This window comes from Nothobranchius furzeri, chromosome 3, assembly GCF_043380555.1.
Source record: "Nothobranchius furzeri strain GRZ-AD chromosome 3, NfurGRZ-RIMD1, whole genome shotgun sequence".
Lineage (NCBI taxonomy): Eukaryota > Metazoa > Chordata > Actinopteri > Cyprinodontiformes > Nothobranchiidae > Nothobranchius > Nothobranchius furzeri.
Window position 1 is genome coordinate 70,052,901 of NC_091743.1, and position 14,743 is coordinate 70,067,643.

General features: G+C 41.3%; 1 protein-coding gene and 1 pseudogene across 1 annotated transcript; one reads left to right on the forward strand and one right to left on the reverse strand.

The window, feature by feature from the left end:
• Positions 1-3,929: 3,929 nt before the first annotated feature.
• On the forward strand, positions 3,930-4,959 carry LOC107385899 (adenosine receptor A1-like; annotated as a pseudogene).
• Positions 4,960-5,794: 835 nt separating this feature from the next.
• On the reverse strand, positions 5,795-7,529 carry LOC129152992 (serine/arginine repetitive matrix protein 2). The gene is made up of 2 exons (XM_054731477.2): positions 7,422-7,529; positions 5,795-6,975 (listed from the first exon to the last, which is right to left on the reverse strand). The coding sequence occupies exons 1-2, from the start codon at positions 7,449-7,451 to the stop codon at positions 6,322-6,324; spliced, it is 684 nt and encodes a 227-aa protein (XP_054587452.2). The 5' UTR covers positions 7,452-7,529; the 3' UTR covers positions 5,795-6,321.
• Between the last annotated feature and the right edge of the window lie 7,214 nt (positions 7,530-14,743).

A 14,743-nucleotide genomic window follows, 5' to 3' on the forward strand; every position in this document is an offset into this window, starting at 1 on the left:
TTGATTGTTGATAAACAGGAATGCAAGGTTTATAAAGACTCAGGTCTTGAAGCTCCCAGGAGGACCTAAAAGAAGTTTTACAACTCCCCCTATCTTGAGAAAAGGGTCAGTCTGAGGTTGATGTAAAACAGACCAGTTTTTTGATATTACTTGCACCTCCTGATTGGCGCAGAAGGGAGGCCAGTCAAATTGGTGCAATTTACGATCCTGGGAGAGAGTCGTAGGAGGTAACCAGAATGCTGAAACTGCGGGCCAGTTTCAAATTCCCCTTTTTGTTTTCTTCTGCTAAATGTGAGGAAAAACTTTGTGAAAATAGTTACGTTCTCCTTCGTGTAAATCCAAACAAAGTTAATCTGAGGGTATAAAATGTGGATTTCCGCTACATATCCCAGGCATCACCTTCTTTCCTAAAACACTTATTTAGACTTTTAATAACATATTACTTCATGTTTCATCCGTTGGATATTGTCTTAGTTGATTTTACCTTGGATAACCATTTATCTATAGGGGCGACGGTGGCACAGGAGTTAAGTGCTCGCCCCTTAATCGGAAGGTTGCAGGTTCAAGCAGATTCGAGCCCCGCTTGTGTCCTTGGGCAAGACACTTAACCCATGTTAACTGCTGATGGTGGTCGGAGGGACCGGTGGCAGCCTCGCCTCTGTCAGTGTGCCCCAGGGCAGCTGTGGCTACATTGTAGTTCATCCCCACCAGTGTGAATGTGTGTGTGAACGGGTGAATGACTGATTGTGTTGTAAAGTACCTTGGGGGGTTTCAGGACTCTAGAAGGCACTGTATCAAATACAGGCCATTTATAGTTTTTTTGTGTAATAATCATTAGTCGTAGAAGTGTAGTAATTAATAAATTTTTATAAACTATATTTTTGCTTCTGTGTCCAATTATTTATAAGTGTTGGTTCCCTGGTATACTTAAATGACTTATTTCCAGTGTCAGTTGGATTTAAAAGATTCAGTAATATGAATGATCCATATATTATGGAACATTACATCTTATTGAACACCTTTCGTATTTCATTGACAGTTTAATAATTTGGACCACTTACAAAACGTTACAATTGTCACTATTGAAAGTTTAAAACCACTGTTTGTTCTTTCTTCTTTGCTATCAAGAAACCAAATTCTAACCAGGCGTAGCTCACCTGTTCTGAGGTATGAACATGGATTGCTGTAAAGCATTACAGCTTCATGCAAGATGCGTGACTTCAAGGGATTGGACCAGATACTCTGAATTTGCAAGTGCGGTATTTTGGCTACAGGCCACAGTGGGGGCTGGGAGACTTTTCATTAACCTTGTAAAGGATTATTTTAGAGCATACTCATTCAGGAAAATGATTTAAAAACATGAAAATGTTGCCTTTAAAGAGCAGTATTATGTAAAGCAAATTTATCTTGTTGTTGTTAAAGAAAGGTAGCTTATGTGGTCAAATATAGTATCCCAACAACTCAGAGTCGTGTCTGACCTGCATTCTATGTAAATTAATTTTGAAAAGGCAAGGTAGAAACAGCATGTTGGTTGTTTCATCTTGACCTCCCATGTCTGTCAGTAATGTGCAATTTATCTCTATGATTTTGTGTTAATATTTAATGTAAGATTAGGAGATTGCTTTCTTTTATATCATCAATTATTCAGTTTTAAATTCAATTGTGGTATCTGAGCACTTGACTTTGTATCTAAGGGCACCATTTCTCAAGAAATACAATATTTCTTGACAAATCTTTGATCCAGAGAAAATTATTAACTAAACTAAACTTTATGCATAAAAAAGCATAAATATAAATTTTAGAAACAATACACTGATTATGATCATTTTTTATCAGTTTATTGTCCCTGTTTGGTTGCACAACATAATTACAGAGGTTATTAAATTAATTACGGCCTTGCAGAGATCCGCCTGTGCAAGAGACTACATGACAAGGAAAGCTCTATTGCCGGTTCCAATCAACCAAGTTAACGTCCTTACCAAGCCTCCCAGTTTAATATAGAATTTATTTTACTCCAACTTAATGACTCACCTAATTGTTGTCTCTGTTGGTTTATAATTATATGTGAATTTCAGCACTTTTTCAAAAGGATATAATGTCATAAACAAAACTTTAAAAAATTGTTTTACCAAACTGATGCCAGATGATGGTGTAACCAAATGGTGTTCTGTCTTTCGTACGGTCTCTCTTTTTTCTTGTTTTTTGTTAAATTCATTTGCATATCGTTATGGTCAGCTGCTGTATCTGAAAGTATCACGAGTGGGCAAGAGTTCCTTTTCCAAGCTTTATATGAACCTGCGTCACGTGTAGCAGTCTCAGGCATCCACCATAACTCCCCATTATTTTCTTTTTTCTCAGTCACTTACTTACTTCCAATCCTAGGCTGCCCCCTAGTGGTGGACACAACACATATTACTACATATACCTTTATAGGTGCAATATGTAAGAACAACAACCTATGGTCAAATTTTGGTACTGCAGCCCATTTTCTAAACAAGTGATTTTCATGGCTGTTGCTAGGTATGGATCAGCATCAGAAGATTCTGGATGAGAAGTGAAAACAAGTCAGACACAGTAAGCTGATAAGTACAAAAATACATTTCAAAGTAATATTCCAGTGTTTGTAATTAAAAATGTTGCTTGAGATTTTTAAGAGCAAACAATTTTTTCTGATTCACTGTTAGCATCGTTAGCTCAACATTAGCCTCTAGCCATCTTTACCCAATATTAGAGTAAAACAAAAAGACCCCGTGCAAAAATGTTTTGATTCAACTAGTTTAAGTAAAACCCAACAAGTGATTGCCCCTACAGGACCCCATTGTCGGATGTTGAAAGATCGGAACAGCATCAAAGTCTTTGAGCAATCAGCCCAATGACTCCATTTACAGCACTCAAATGTTCAAATACTGCTGTGAAATGTTTGATTTGTGCATCTTTGTTTCTGATGATTCCTGATGCATCAACCCAGTCTATTGCCGGGTGATTCTTAATTATTCTCTTACTTTTACTTCAGGCTTCGCCATGATGCCAACAGATGAATTAGATTTCTTATATATTTTTTTCTTGTGCTTTTTAATGACGATGGGTGAACTGAAACGGTAACCGCTAGTTTTACAGCTAACAGCCGTAAAGCAGGTAAAGAGCGCCCCCTAGAACACTTACTCCACAAAAATCTTAAAGAGCAAGTCACCCCCAAATCACTTTTTTTTTTTGCTGATGAACTATATAAAGGAGTGTCTAATCGTGCTACACACACGTGTAGTCTATAATTTGGCAGTTCAGTTTATCTTGGTTAAAATTCAAATATTCTGCCTAAAACTGTCAGTGCTGCGCCGTCGTCAGGGAAAAATTCTGCACTGTATCTGAATTTAAATCTGCCACTGCTATTAGCTAAGAGGTATGCTATGATGTCATCTGGTATGTTGTGATGTCATAATGTCATTGTGAGCCTCTGTGTGTGTGTATTTGTTAGCGGCTCCGCCCTCTCGGTCTGCCAAGCAACAGCATTTGTTGCATTTTTCAAACATGAAGTGGGAGTGAAGTAAGTTTCTTGTAGGGGGTGACTTGCTCTTTAAGTGTGGTTTTTAGTTAGCAGAGGGCTGCAGAGTGGTGTCAGATGTGAAATGGTCACGTTTCTAACCCAACAATCACTGAGATCAATGTTAAAGCTCTAGCTTAAAGTAAAAAAAAACAATCTTTTGCTACTTTAATAGCATTTATTGTTTTTAAGCAGAGTCAAAACCTCTTGCACAACTACAGAAAAATATTTAAGAAAACAGTTAAATGAACTCCATGTCAAGAAAAAAATCTAAAGAGCAGTGACAAGTGTTTACTTCCTCAAAGCTTTGCATAGATTGTGATCCAACACTGTCACACACTGCTGTTGGTCTCACCGCGGCTTTCTAAGCAGCAGCATGACAGAAGGCATCATGAACACTGGAGAACATATTTACACATCAGTGGAGGTTGTCATTGCTGTTAGCTGCATTCTGGGTAACATGTTGGTGATTTTGTCTCTGTGGAAAACTAAAAGCATCCAGCAGCCCACCTTCTGCCTCATCGTGTCTCTGGCTATGGCTGACTTCTTGGTTGGAGCTGTGGCCAGCCCACTGGCCGTAGTGATGGACAGCCGAGTGGAACTGTCATTCCTCACTTGTCTCTTCATCAGCTGTGTGATCCTCCTGCTGACGCTGGTTTCAGTCCTCTGTCTGATGGCCATTGCTGTGGACCGCTTCCTGGGGGGTCTCCATCCCTCTCTGGTGAGGCGTGCACAGCCAGAATGTTCATCGTTTTAGTGACATCATCTGATCTTTAAATTGATTTTGTGTTTTTGACACTGAACAACTCATCTTTACAGGTACAAAAGGACAGTGTCATGGAGACGTTCTCATCTTGTGGTGGCTGCATGTTGGATCGTTGCAACACCATTGCGTTTTACCCCCATGCTCGGGTGGCACAAAGACCCTCCTCAATCTGCCAATTCTGCATTTCACTGCCATTTCATAAGTGTGATCCCACTGGACTATGGTTTCCTTTAACTTTTTCCTGTGTACCTTGACTCCATTGTTGATCATGACTGTATTGTACGGCTATGTTTTCTGTTACATTCAAGGAAACCGCAGAAGTAAGCCAGGAAACTCTTCACAAATCCACTCTCAAATCTACCTCAGGAAGGAGAAGCAGCTGGCAGCATCTCTGTCTCTGGTCCTGGCTCTGTTTGCTCTGTCCTGGCTCCCTCTCCACATAATGAACTGCATCCAATTCTTCCATCCAAAAACCCTAAAAGGCCCATCTTTCCACACTGGCATTTTGCTGTCTCATGCTAACTCAGCTGTCAATCCAGTCGTGTATGCATTCAAAATAAAAAAAAAGATTAGGACAGCTTATCAGAAATTCTGGAAACACCACGTTTTACGTGCAAAAGAGAATCAAACACCTAAATTTGCCAGGTTGGCATAAGTGAGTCCCAGCAGCGACATGAACAGTGAGATGAAAGAAAGCTGAAAGATTCCGTTTTACTTTTAGCTTTCTATTCCAACAGAGAACTTTTCATCCCATGTGAAGTTGATGCATTCTTTGGAAATGTGTTTCTGAACATGTGTCTGTGTCATTGCAAAAACCATGTTGCAGGATAAATCATCACTTCCACTTGCTGCAGATAGATATAATTTCACACTATCAGTCTGAGTCTTAGTTTCAGTTCATATTTTCAAATGAAGGTAGATGGAAAGTCAGTTTTGCAGGTTTTTGGTTGCACTTAAAGAAAACCAAATCTGTAATGATTCAAAATAAACTGTAACCAGTGAAAAGAAAGAACCAGAATTAAAATCAGTCGTGTTGCTGATTATCTGTTACTTCTTTTGTATTAAAGTTTTCCGATGCGGAGAAAACTCATTTGACTTCTTGTATCTGCAATCTCCTTCTTTTGCTCACTACCCAAAGCTCGTGAGCATAGATGAGGGTAGGACTGTAGATTGAACAGTAAATTGTGAGCCTCGCCTTTCGGCTCAGCTCTCTCTCCGCGACTGACCGGTATAACGCCCGCATCACTGCAGACGAAGCACCAATTTCGATCTCACGCTCCAGCTTTCCCTCACTTGAGAACAAAACCCCGATACTTTAAACTCCTCCACTTGAGGCAAGACCTCATCCCTGGCCCAGAGAAGCCAGAATTTGACCGTGATTTCAGACTGCTTATCAAACCACCGCCAGTGCCAGAGTGGGTTTTCAGATTACGTCTATAAACCAATGCCCAATGTTCGAACCAAGTGATGGATATGCCAGAGCGGTGAGTAAAATCAAATTGCTAACAACTGGCCGCTCACTGAGTGGTAATAAAGTTTAGTGGGCATTTGCAGGCATTGCTTTGTGTGGACATTACAGTAGCAATAGCAAGATAACTGTTTGGACTTCCTTTCTGTGCATAATAAATGAAAGTATAGGTTATTTTATATAGGTTATAGATTATCTCATGCATCATTTCAGATCATGCACACACATTGTGTCTTTAGCTTATCGTAGCTGCTGGTGTTCTGTAAATGTTGCTAATGGGTCCATGTTTGCAGCTTTTTATGGTAAAGATGGGAGTTGAAATCAGGCTTGTGTACAGGTGTAAAATTTCACAATTTCTGGATTAAATTCAGGACAATATACAAACATATAGTTTTATAAATAGAAATAAACATGACTTGAAATAATACAAATACATTTCTGCCTTTATCAATGACAAAACAATTTGCCCCTGAGCTTCAGAAGTAAGTGGGTCGCTTTGCTCAGCATTGGGCGGGGAGGTCTGCTCATCAGCACCCCAGCAGAAAGGGTCTAACTCTGGGAACCAGTAATGGTTGTACCCCTTGTGCTGCAGTACCGGGACCGGAGTGAATAGGGTGTGTATGGGGAGTATGAGGGAGGGAGTGTGTGTGACTGTGTTTGTGTATGACTGTATATGTCAGGTGGGGCCTTTGACTCCTCCCCTCTCCTGGGACTTCTTTTGCTGCTATACATCTTTGCCTCCTCTCCCCCTGCCACACCTGGTGTGGAGTGTGGTGCCTTGGTCTGCCTGAGTGTCCGAGGCTCCCGGGTAAGGGGCTTTAAGATTTTTGGAGTCTGCTTGATTAATCCCGGTGGCTGCCTGGTCGGATCTGTGTCCCTGGGCTCTGTTCGGTCCCCGGCGGGGCTGGTCACCCCTGGGTCCCGGGTTGCTGGGTCCCGGGCTCGGCCGGCTTGGGGGTGGGAGGCTGCGGGCGGGCCTGTGGGCTTGCCGCTGATATCCCCCGGGACTCTGCTGGCTGCTGGTTGTGGCCCCCTGGGACAATCCTCTGCGCTTCTTGAGGGGGGCTTTTCTGGTCGCAGTCTCCCTGGGGTCCCTGCGCTCTGGGGGCAGCTTCTGGATCTCTGAGACTTGGAGCTCCTTCCATCCTCTACGCATCTTTGGGGGGCGGATTTGTGGCCCCTCGCACTCTCTATTTGATGCTCCTATAGAGAAACCTTACATATGCAAACGCATGTACACACACAGGTGCTCACATGGTGCTCTCATAAGTATGGACTTGGGCACGTTCAACACAGGTCTTAAGGCTGTGGTTGGCACTAAATGCACTGTGATTTATTATCGTGATTGTTCAGTAAAACAATGTTGATTTTATATTTCCTCATCAGGTTGACCCAGTGATAGTTTGCTCCTGTTGTATTGTTGTGTGTTGTGTAAGTATCAGGCGTGACATTAAAGCAGAAGCTTTGATGCTCCACCTGACAGTAAATCTGTAAGGCTTGTCACCAGCATTCAGACATTAATTCTGTTTGCTTCACAGCCAGACAGGACACGGGGCAAAAAAAGAAGAAATAATACAAACACATTTCTGCCTTTATCAATGACAAAACAATTTTCTCCTGAGCTTCAGAAGTACTAATGTTTTAATTACCTCTGGAGTAATGTCAGTTGTTAACAACATGATGGTATTGGAGTGGTACCCTCACAACTTGGGTCGGCTGGTGAGCATCTTATTGTACCTCTCAAGGAAGGTAAGAGACTGTATAGTTATCACATGAGTAGAATTGGCTCCATCTCACAAACTATACAACCTACTACCTCACCTTGCTAGGCTCAAACTCAACTTCCAACACATCACTATTAAAATGTGACGCATGATGTTTAAAGAACTTTTGTTGGTTTAATAATTACTTCTGCGAAGATTCCAACTGGCACAAAGGCTTGAGTGATGCAGCAGATTATTCTGTTTCCCCAAGAAAGACAGTAGATTGCACAGTTATCACTAAAGGAGGGTGTGAGCCTCACAACTATGCAATCTACTACCTCAGCCTTAAGGACAGGTGGTTCTGCAGGTAAAAGTGGAAAGTTGAAGGTGATCCTGTGAGACACAAAGAAAGAGTAGATAGTTAATTAGATAGTAAACATGTTGATGTCTGTGGTATGTAAAGGTTCATTATGTAAGAATGAAATGAGAGTGACATCCTGTGGTCAAATTTGGGTGCTGCAGCACATTTTAAAAACATGAGTGACTTTCTCACTCCCATTCTGTGAGTTTCGTGGCTGTTGCCAGTCACGGATCAGCGCTAGAAGATCCTAGATGACGATTCATACATGGTGAGTTCATAAGTAGATAAATGCCTATCATTGTTGGTAATTGTAAAAGTAGCTTGAGATATTTTTAGAGCCAACTATTTGTTTCTAATTAACTGTTAGCATTGTTAGCTCAACATTAGCTTCTAGCCTCTTTTACTCACACTGGCAGCATCAGCAGAGTGGAACGGCAGCAGAACGGTTTACTCGCAACTTCCGTTGCGTGCCAGTACACACGGGAAGGATCTCAGCCACGGCTTCTCTGCCGTGCTCCTCACTGGACTGACGAGATCACGAAATCCTTCGAGAGTTTAAAAGGGTCACGGTTTGTTTGTGCCATCTGCCATTAAACCAAAAAGATAGACATCACGTTTGATATCACTGTTTAATGTCATATATGATGTTGTTTCTCTCTACTGCCAAGATTAAAGCCATGAAAAGCACACTGCTGCACTTCTGAAACAAAACTGGAAGTAAATAAGTCGTTTTACACTGGAACCACATGTGGTTTCCTGTCCCATTCTGGCCTGGAAATTTCTGCATCGCAGGTGGTTTCAATCACCCCCATGGACTATAATGGATTATATTTGACGCAGTGACATTCCACTGCTGTTCCGCGCTGCTGATGCTTCCAGTGTGAAGTAGGAGTTAAAGTAAAACACTAAAGTGCTGTGGTTTCTCAGGGGTACAAGAAATAACTTCTGGGTCGCTCCTTTAACTGTCTTAGAATTTTTACAAAGCGCTGCTGCGTTTTACCATCCGGTGTTGAAGTACAAACGCCGGCACTGCAGCGTTAGATCGGCGCAGACTCAACAACCTCACAAACTCAGAGTGTAAACAGGGACTACATCCCTCTTTGACCTTTTGAAAGGAGAAAAACTGACAACCTTCCAGTCGGGTGAGAAAGAATCCGGTTTCAATGTTACCTTCTGTCCAACATTATTGAGACTGTTTTGAGTTTATTTCACTGTAAAATTCTTATACATTGTACTAGGGATGGACAATATATCAGCATCAATATTGGTATCGGCCAGTGTTAGTCATTTTTTTAACATATCGGTATCAGTCCGATAAATAAAACCGGGTCGATATTAACAACCAATATTTTATTCATCTTGTCTTCATTTGTTTGCCTGTTTCAGAGGGTGAGGGGGGTGATGTGTATTTGTTTAGTCATGTGAACAATGAATGTAATCCTCTGAGAAGAGTAAATGTGTGTGGTGTGTGCACATAATAATGTCAATTTGGCTTTAATAATTTTCATTTTATACAAAATTGCTGATTTTAGAAGCATCAATGTCAGTATATTGGTTATCGGCAAATATCGGTTATTGGCTCTAACAGTGATATTAATGTTGGATATCGGTATCGGCCCAAAAATTTCATATTGGTGCATCACTACATTGTACATTTAAGCATATCTCCTAAGTTGATGTGACTAAACATGAGTTTGTTTGACTGTTAAATCATTTCCAGAAACATATGCACACATGCTAACAAATTAAAAACTGATCAAATGAAATATATCAAAACAAAATTTGTTAGGTTAGAGAATATCTGGATGTGACTGCTTGCAGTTTGCTTTAGAATAAAGGATGTTAACAGACATACTGATGATTTTGTATGTCAACGCCATCACATTGGTTGCATACTAAACACATGTGCTGAGTTTAGTTATAATTTATTTTTTAAATAAGGAAAATGTGCATATTACACACAAGATGAAACACTAGATTCAGCCACCAACTAATTTCCATCTGCAGTCTCTGCATGACAGCTTAACTCAAAATGTAAATAAACAACACACAAATGAATGAGTACATAAATCATAAATACAAAGTTTAAACAATAAAGTGTGTGTGTGTGTGTGTGTGTGTGTGTGTGTGTGTGTGTGTGTGTGTGTGTGTGTGTGTGTGTGTGTGTGTGTGTGTGTGTGTGTGTGTGTGTGTAAAATAAATGTAAATGTAAGTACTACACATAAGAGCAGTGATTCATATTTTAAATGACCTAGTAGTAACTACAAAATATGAATTAAACACATTCGTAAGTTAACAGAGATTTATTTGTCTGGAAGAGAACAAAATCCAACATAAAATAAAATGAAAAATTAATCGGAATGTGTTTTGCATTTCACCCTAAATAAAATTACACTGACTAAAAAACTGAACTTGATTCTTTCCTCTCCTCAGTCGACTTGCAGCACCCCATCTGTTCTGAACAACACTGTAATTATTTTCTTTTTTATTTACAAAAAAAAAGCAAACAAAGCAGCTCAGTTGACTCCATCTCCAGGCCCTGACACCTTTTACATTCAAAAAGACAAAAAAAAAGCACTGCCATTTTTAGTAGGTGTTTGGCAACGTGGCATTAATTCCCACCTTCTTGCAGCCCCAGCCTTTAAGATTTATATCTTTCTTTTCCTTTAAATCTTGGTTAAGTTTACAGAAATTTAAGTGTGGGTCAAAGAGACGGCTTCATCCCACTCCAATCATGCCCAATTTGTATTTTTCCTTGAGATGCTTTATTTAAAAACCAAAAGGTTGACATCTGGAAGTTACCCTTTCAGCTCAGTGTGAAAGCCACTTAAAGACCATTGAAAAGAAGTCTGTTTACAGTGCCAGCTTTGGGCTGGGACACAAGCTGGGTAGCAGTCCCAGTCTAGACAGGACCGGGCTTTAATGGAGGCAGCTGAGCCTTCGCCGTCATGGGTACACGACGACAGTCGAGCCATGCAAAACTCTGGGTTGTTCTGCATAAATTATCATGTGAACCATGCTAGCTGAAAGGCGGCTGAGCTGTTCGTTAACATTTTGAATTCCTTGCTGGCCCAATTAATGCCAGCGGTGATTGAAATGTTTTGGCAGCTCTTGGGGATATGGTGGCGGAGCAGCGGGGCAGAATAAAAAAGGCACTGGGGCATCGGACAGTGAGAGGCTTTGACTGAGACGCTGAATTAATTGGTTGTTAAATTACATCAGATGATTTTAACTGGCTTGGAAATGGAGTGAAAGGGGAAACAATCTCATGTTTTTATTCCCGAAAATGGGTGAGCAGCGATCTATTAAGACATCAAATGAATAATGGAACACAATTCTCTGCAGGAGGAATCAAAAGACCTTCATGTGAGATAAACTCCTCTTGTCTAAATCTGATCAAGACATGACTCCAGCTTTGCATCGTGGGTTTTAGTTTTGTGATGCTCTTCAGGTTAGTTGCATCTTAAAATCAGGCGGTTCCATCCACCCATCTGTTTTCCTCCGCTTATCCAGGTTCAGCTCACGTGGGCAAGCAGAGAGGCCCACACTTCCCTCTCCCCAGCCACATAGGCCAGCTCCTCTGGGAGAATCACAAGGTGTTCCCTGGTCAGCTGGGAGACCTAGTCTCACCAGCGTATCCTGGGTCTCCCTTTAGGTCTTCTCCTAGTTGGACGTGCCCAGAACACCTCACAAGGGAGGCGTCCAGGAGGCATCCTAACCAGATGCCCGAGCCACTTCAACTGGCTCCTCTTCATGTGGAGGAGCAGCAGATCTACTTCGAGCCCCTTCCGGATGACTGAGCTTCTCACCCTATCTCTAAGGGAGAGCCCAGCCACCCTGAAGAGAAAACTAATTTTGGTCGCTTGTATCCGCAACTCATTCTTTTGGTCTCTACCAAAACCTTGTGACCATGGATGGGGGTTGGACCGACAGGTAAATTGAGAGCTTCACCTTCACCTTCCGACTCAGCTCTTTGTTCACCATGACAGACTGGTACAACGCCTGCATCACTGCAGCCGCAGCACCAATCTGCTTTCCTTCATTCATGAACAGGACACTGAGACACATAAACTCCTCCATTTTGGGAAGGACCTCGTTCCTGGCCTGGAGAAGGCTTTCTACCCTTACTGGCTCATTTTTGCCTTAAAATCAAGTGTTTAGTTTTATTATTGAACACTCAGAAAGCATTTTAAACCCATTACATTTTCATGAATTGTATTTAATATGGGCTGCACAGAGGTGCAGTGGTTAGCACTGTTGCCTTGCAGCAATAAGGTCCTGGGTTTGAATCCCGGCCTGGGGTATTTCTGCACGGAGTTTGCATGTCTCCCTGTTCATGCATGGGTTCGGCTTTGGCTTCCTCCCACAGTCCAAAAACATGACTGCCAGGTTTATTGGGCTGTCTAAATTGTCCATAGGTGTGTATGTGTGCGTGCACGCATGGTTGTTAGTCCTGTGTTGCTCTGCGATGGATGCAATGGAGAGATTAATGGAGATAGGCACCAGCCCCCCACGACCCTGCGTGGATAGGCGGGTATTGACAATGGATAGATACATTTTATCCTTTTATCACAATTTCTATGCATTGAGTCATGGAAGGGACATATCAAGTTATATCAAGAAGAACCAGAGTAGGTCTTGGTCAGTTGTTATCCTCTGCAGCTTCAGAGAAGCTTGCCAACAGCAGCTCGTCACAAACCCGTGAAATATTTAGCTTATATGTGCTTTTAAACATCCAGAAATCAAACGACTGAGCATTTAGTGAAGCTTAAAAGCAGTACCCGTTAAATAGTGTCTGTTGTCCGTGACGATCTGCAGAACGGGGGTTATAGCCTGCCGTTGGCTCACTTTTGCAGCCTCATCTAGTACTTGGGGCAAAGATAAATCAGCATTGTCTGTCTGCCAAGCTGAATCTCAATGACAAAAAGTGGGTGATGTTGTGGATGCAGCATGGCAGACATCCTTGCTAAGAGGGGAGGGGAATGTTGGCAGCCAGGCAATGAGAGGATGCCATGTCACAGAAGAGCTCTGATGCCATGAGGCGGCACGACGCCGCTCCCTGCCAGATGCTCAGCACACAGTCCGTGCTGTAGGTGTTCACCTTCACACATGTAGTCAGAGGTCCCTTTATTCATAAGCAGATGTTCTCCATATGTTCTGCTTTTGCCTGAGGGTTCTAGTCATATGTGATGCAATTGTTCTTTTTAATCAAGCCAGGTCTTCCATCTGATGGGCAGCAGTCAATGTGTCTGTGTAGACCTAATGGGGGTTCAAAAGTAGTTCTACCTCAGATAACTCAATTATTCAATAAGCAATTAATACTTAATAATGTCTTGGCTTCAATGTTACAGAGTGTAACTAACTGTCGGTATGTTGTGCAGAAACTTTAACAGTGTTTATGGCCAGTAATTGACTGTGAACATCAAGTATTTTAAAGTAACTCTAAACCATTTTAACACTTTAAGCTATTCTGTCAAACGTGGGTTTTAGTGACTGTGTGGGAATAAACTTTATCATATTCACCCTGAACACAACTCTGCAGCCCTCTGGTGACCAGATAGGTGCCCTATAGGAGGCGCTCTTTGCCTGCTTTGCGGCTGTTAGCTATTATGCTAGCAGTTAGCATTTTCAGTTCACTAAGCATCAACAAAAAGCACAAATAGAAGAAAAGGAAGTTTAATTTATTTGTTAGCATCATGGTGGAGCTTGGAAGTGAAAGTAAGAGAGTAATGTCTTCGGAGGTGAGGCAAAGATGAGTGCCTACACTAATCTGCGGGAGCTAAGGGAGGCAACTAAATCACAGTGACCTGGCTTTATTGCTACTGGAGTTGTAGGCAAGTATATGTTTAGCATTTTTAGTAATTAGTCTGCTCATGTTAGTGTTAGCTCATTGTTAACGCTAGCAGCAGCAGGGTTGTTTACAACAGTTGCAATCCCCTTTTCAACCAGGAAGGTGGAGGAGCAGGAAACTGCTCTATTATTTTAACTTTATAATAAAGTTTTAGTCCAGTTTCTGTATTTTTGCTACCTGTTTTGGTGTGTTTGAGTTTATTTGGGGTACACATTGACATCAGTGACCATAAATTTCAGAGCTGAGTTTGCAAAATGAACTTAAAGGTTTTAGTATGCAATAACCAAAAAAAACCTGTAGGAGATGCAGCATAATGAGAGGCTTGACTAAAGCAACTTGTTGCATCACTTTAAAGGTTTCTGCTACTAATTTGTGCTTGAAAATAATTTCCATGTCGTAGTCATCTGAAGTTCTCTGTGTAGGTGTGTTTTTTCATGGTTTTCGATTACAGTGATAAAACTCAAACACTATCATTGAGATTAAATTATTTATAGTTTTCTCTTGGTAAACAGGAAAAGATATGTTCTGTTTTTGATGGTTTTGCTGCTGAGTCAGCAATTTGAAATCCATACTGTATGTGACAATCTTGATGATCACAAAGAAATGCTAGCTGTTGTCAAACACATCAAACATTAATAGTAAAAACTACCAGAAAGAAAATAAAAACAACTCATGGACAACTTAGAGGATCTAAAAAGGTTGCTCAGTTGTTTTTTATTTTATTTTATTTTATTTTTTAATTAGTAGTTGAAACTAAGAAGAGTTTAAGCCCTGAAACGGTTCGGTAAACAGGCAGAGCTGATTACATGTGTGCAGTCAGAGCCGATGAAAGCCGAAGAAGACTTTAATCCTGGCAAATACAGTCAGTGCACCCACGTAGAGGAGAGGAGAACACGGCTCTCCAAACAATATGTCATCAAGCAGCTCGGCGAGTTCATCTGAGAACTCAGAGGGAGGAGGAAGGAAGTTACTTTTGTCTCTGCTACTCCCACTCAACCTGTCTTCTCCTTTACCCTTAATGTGCAGTAAAATAACACACACACACACACACACACA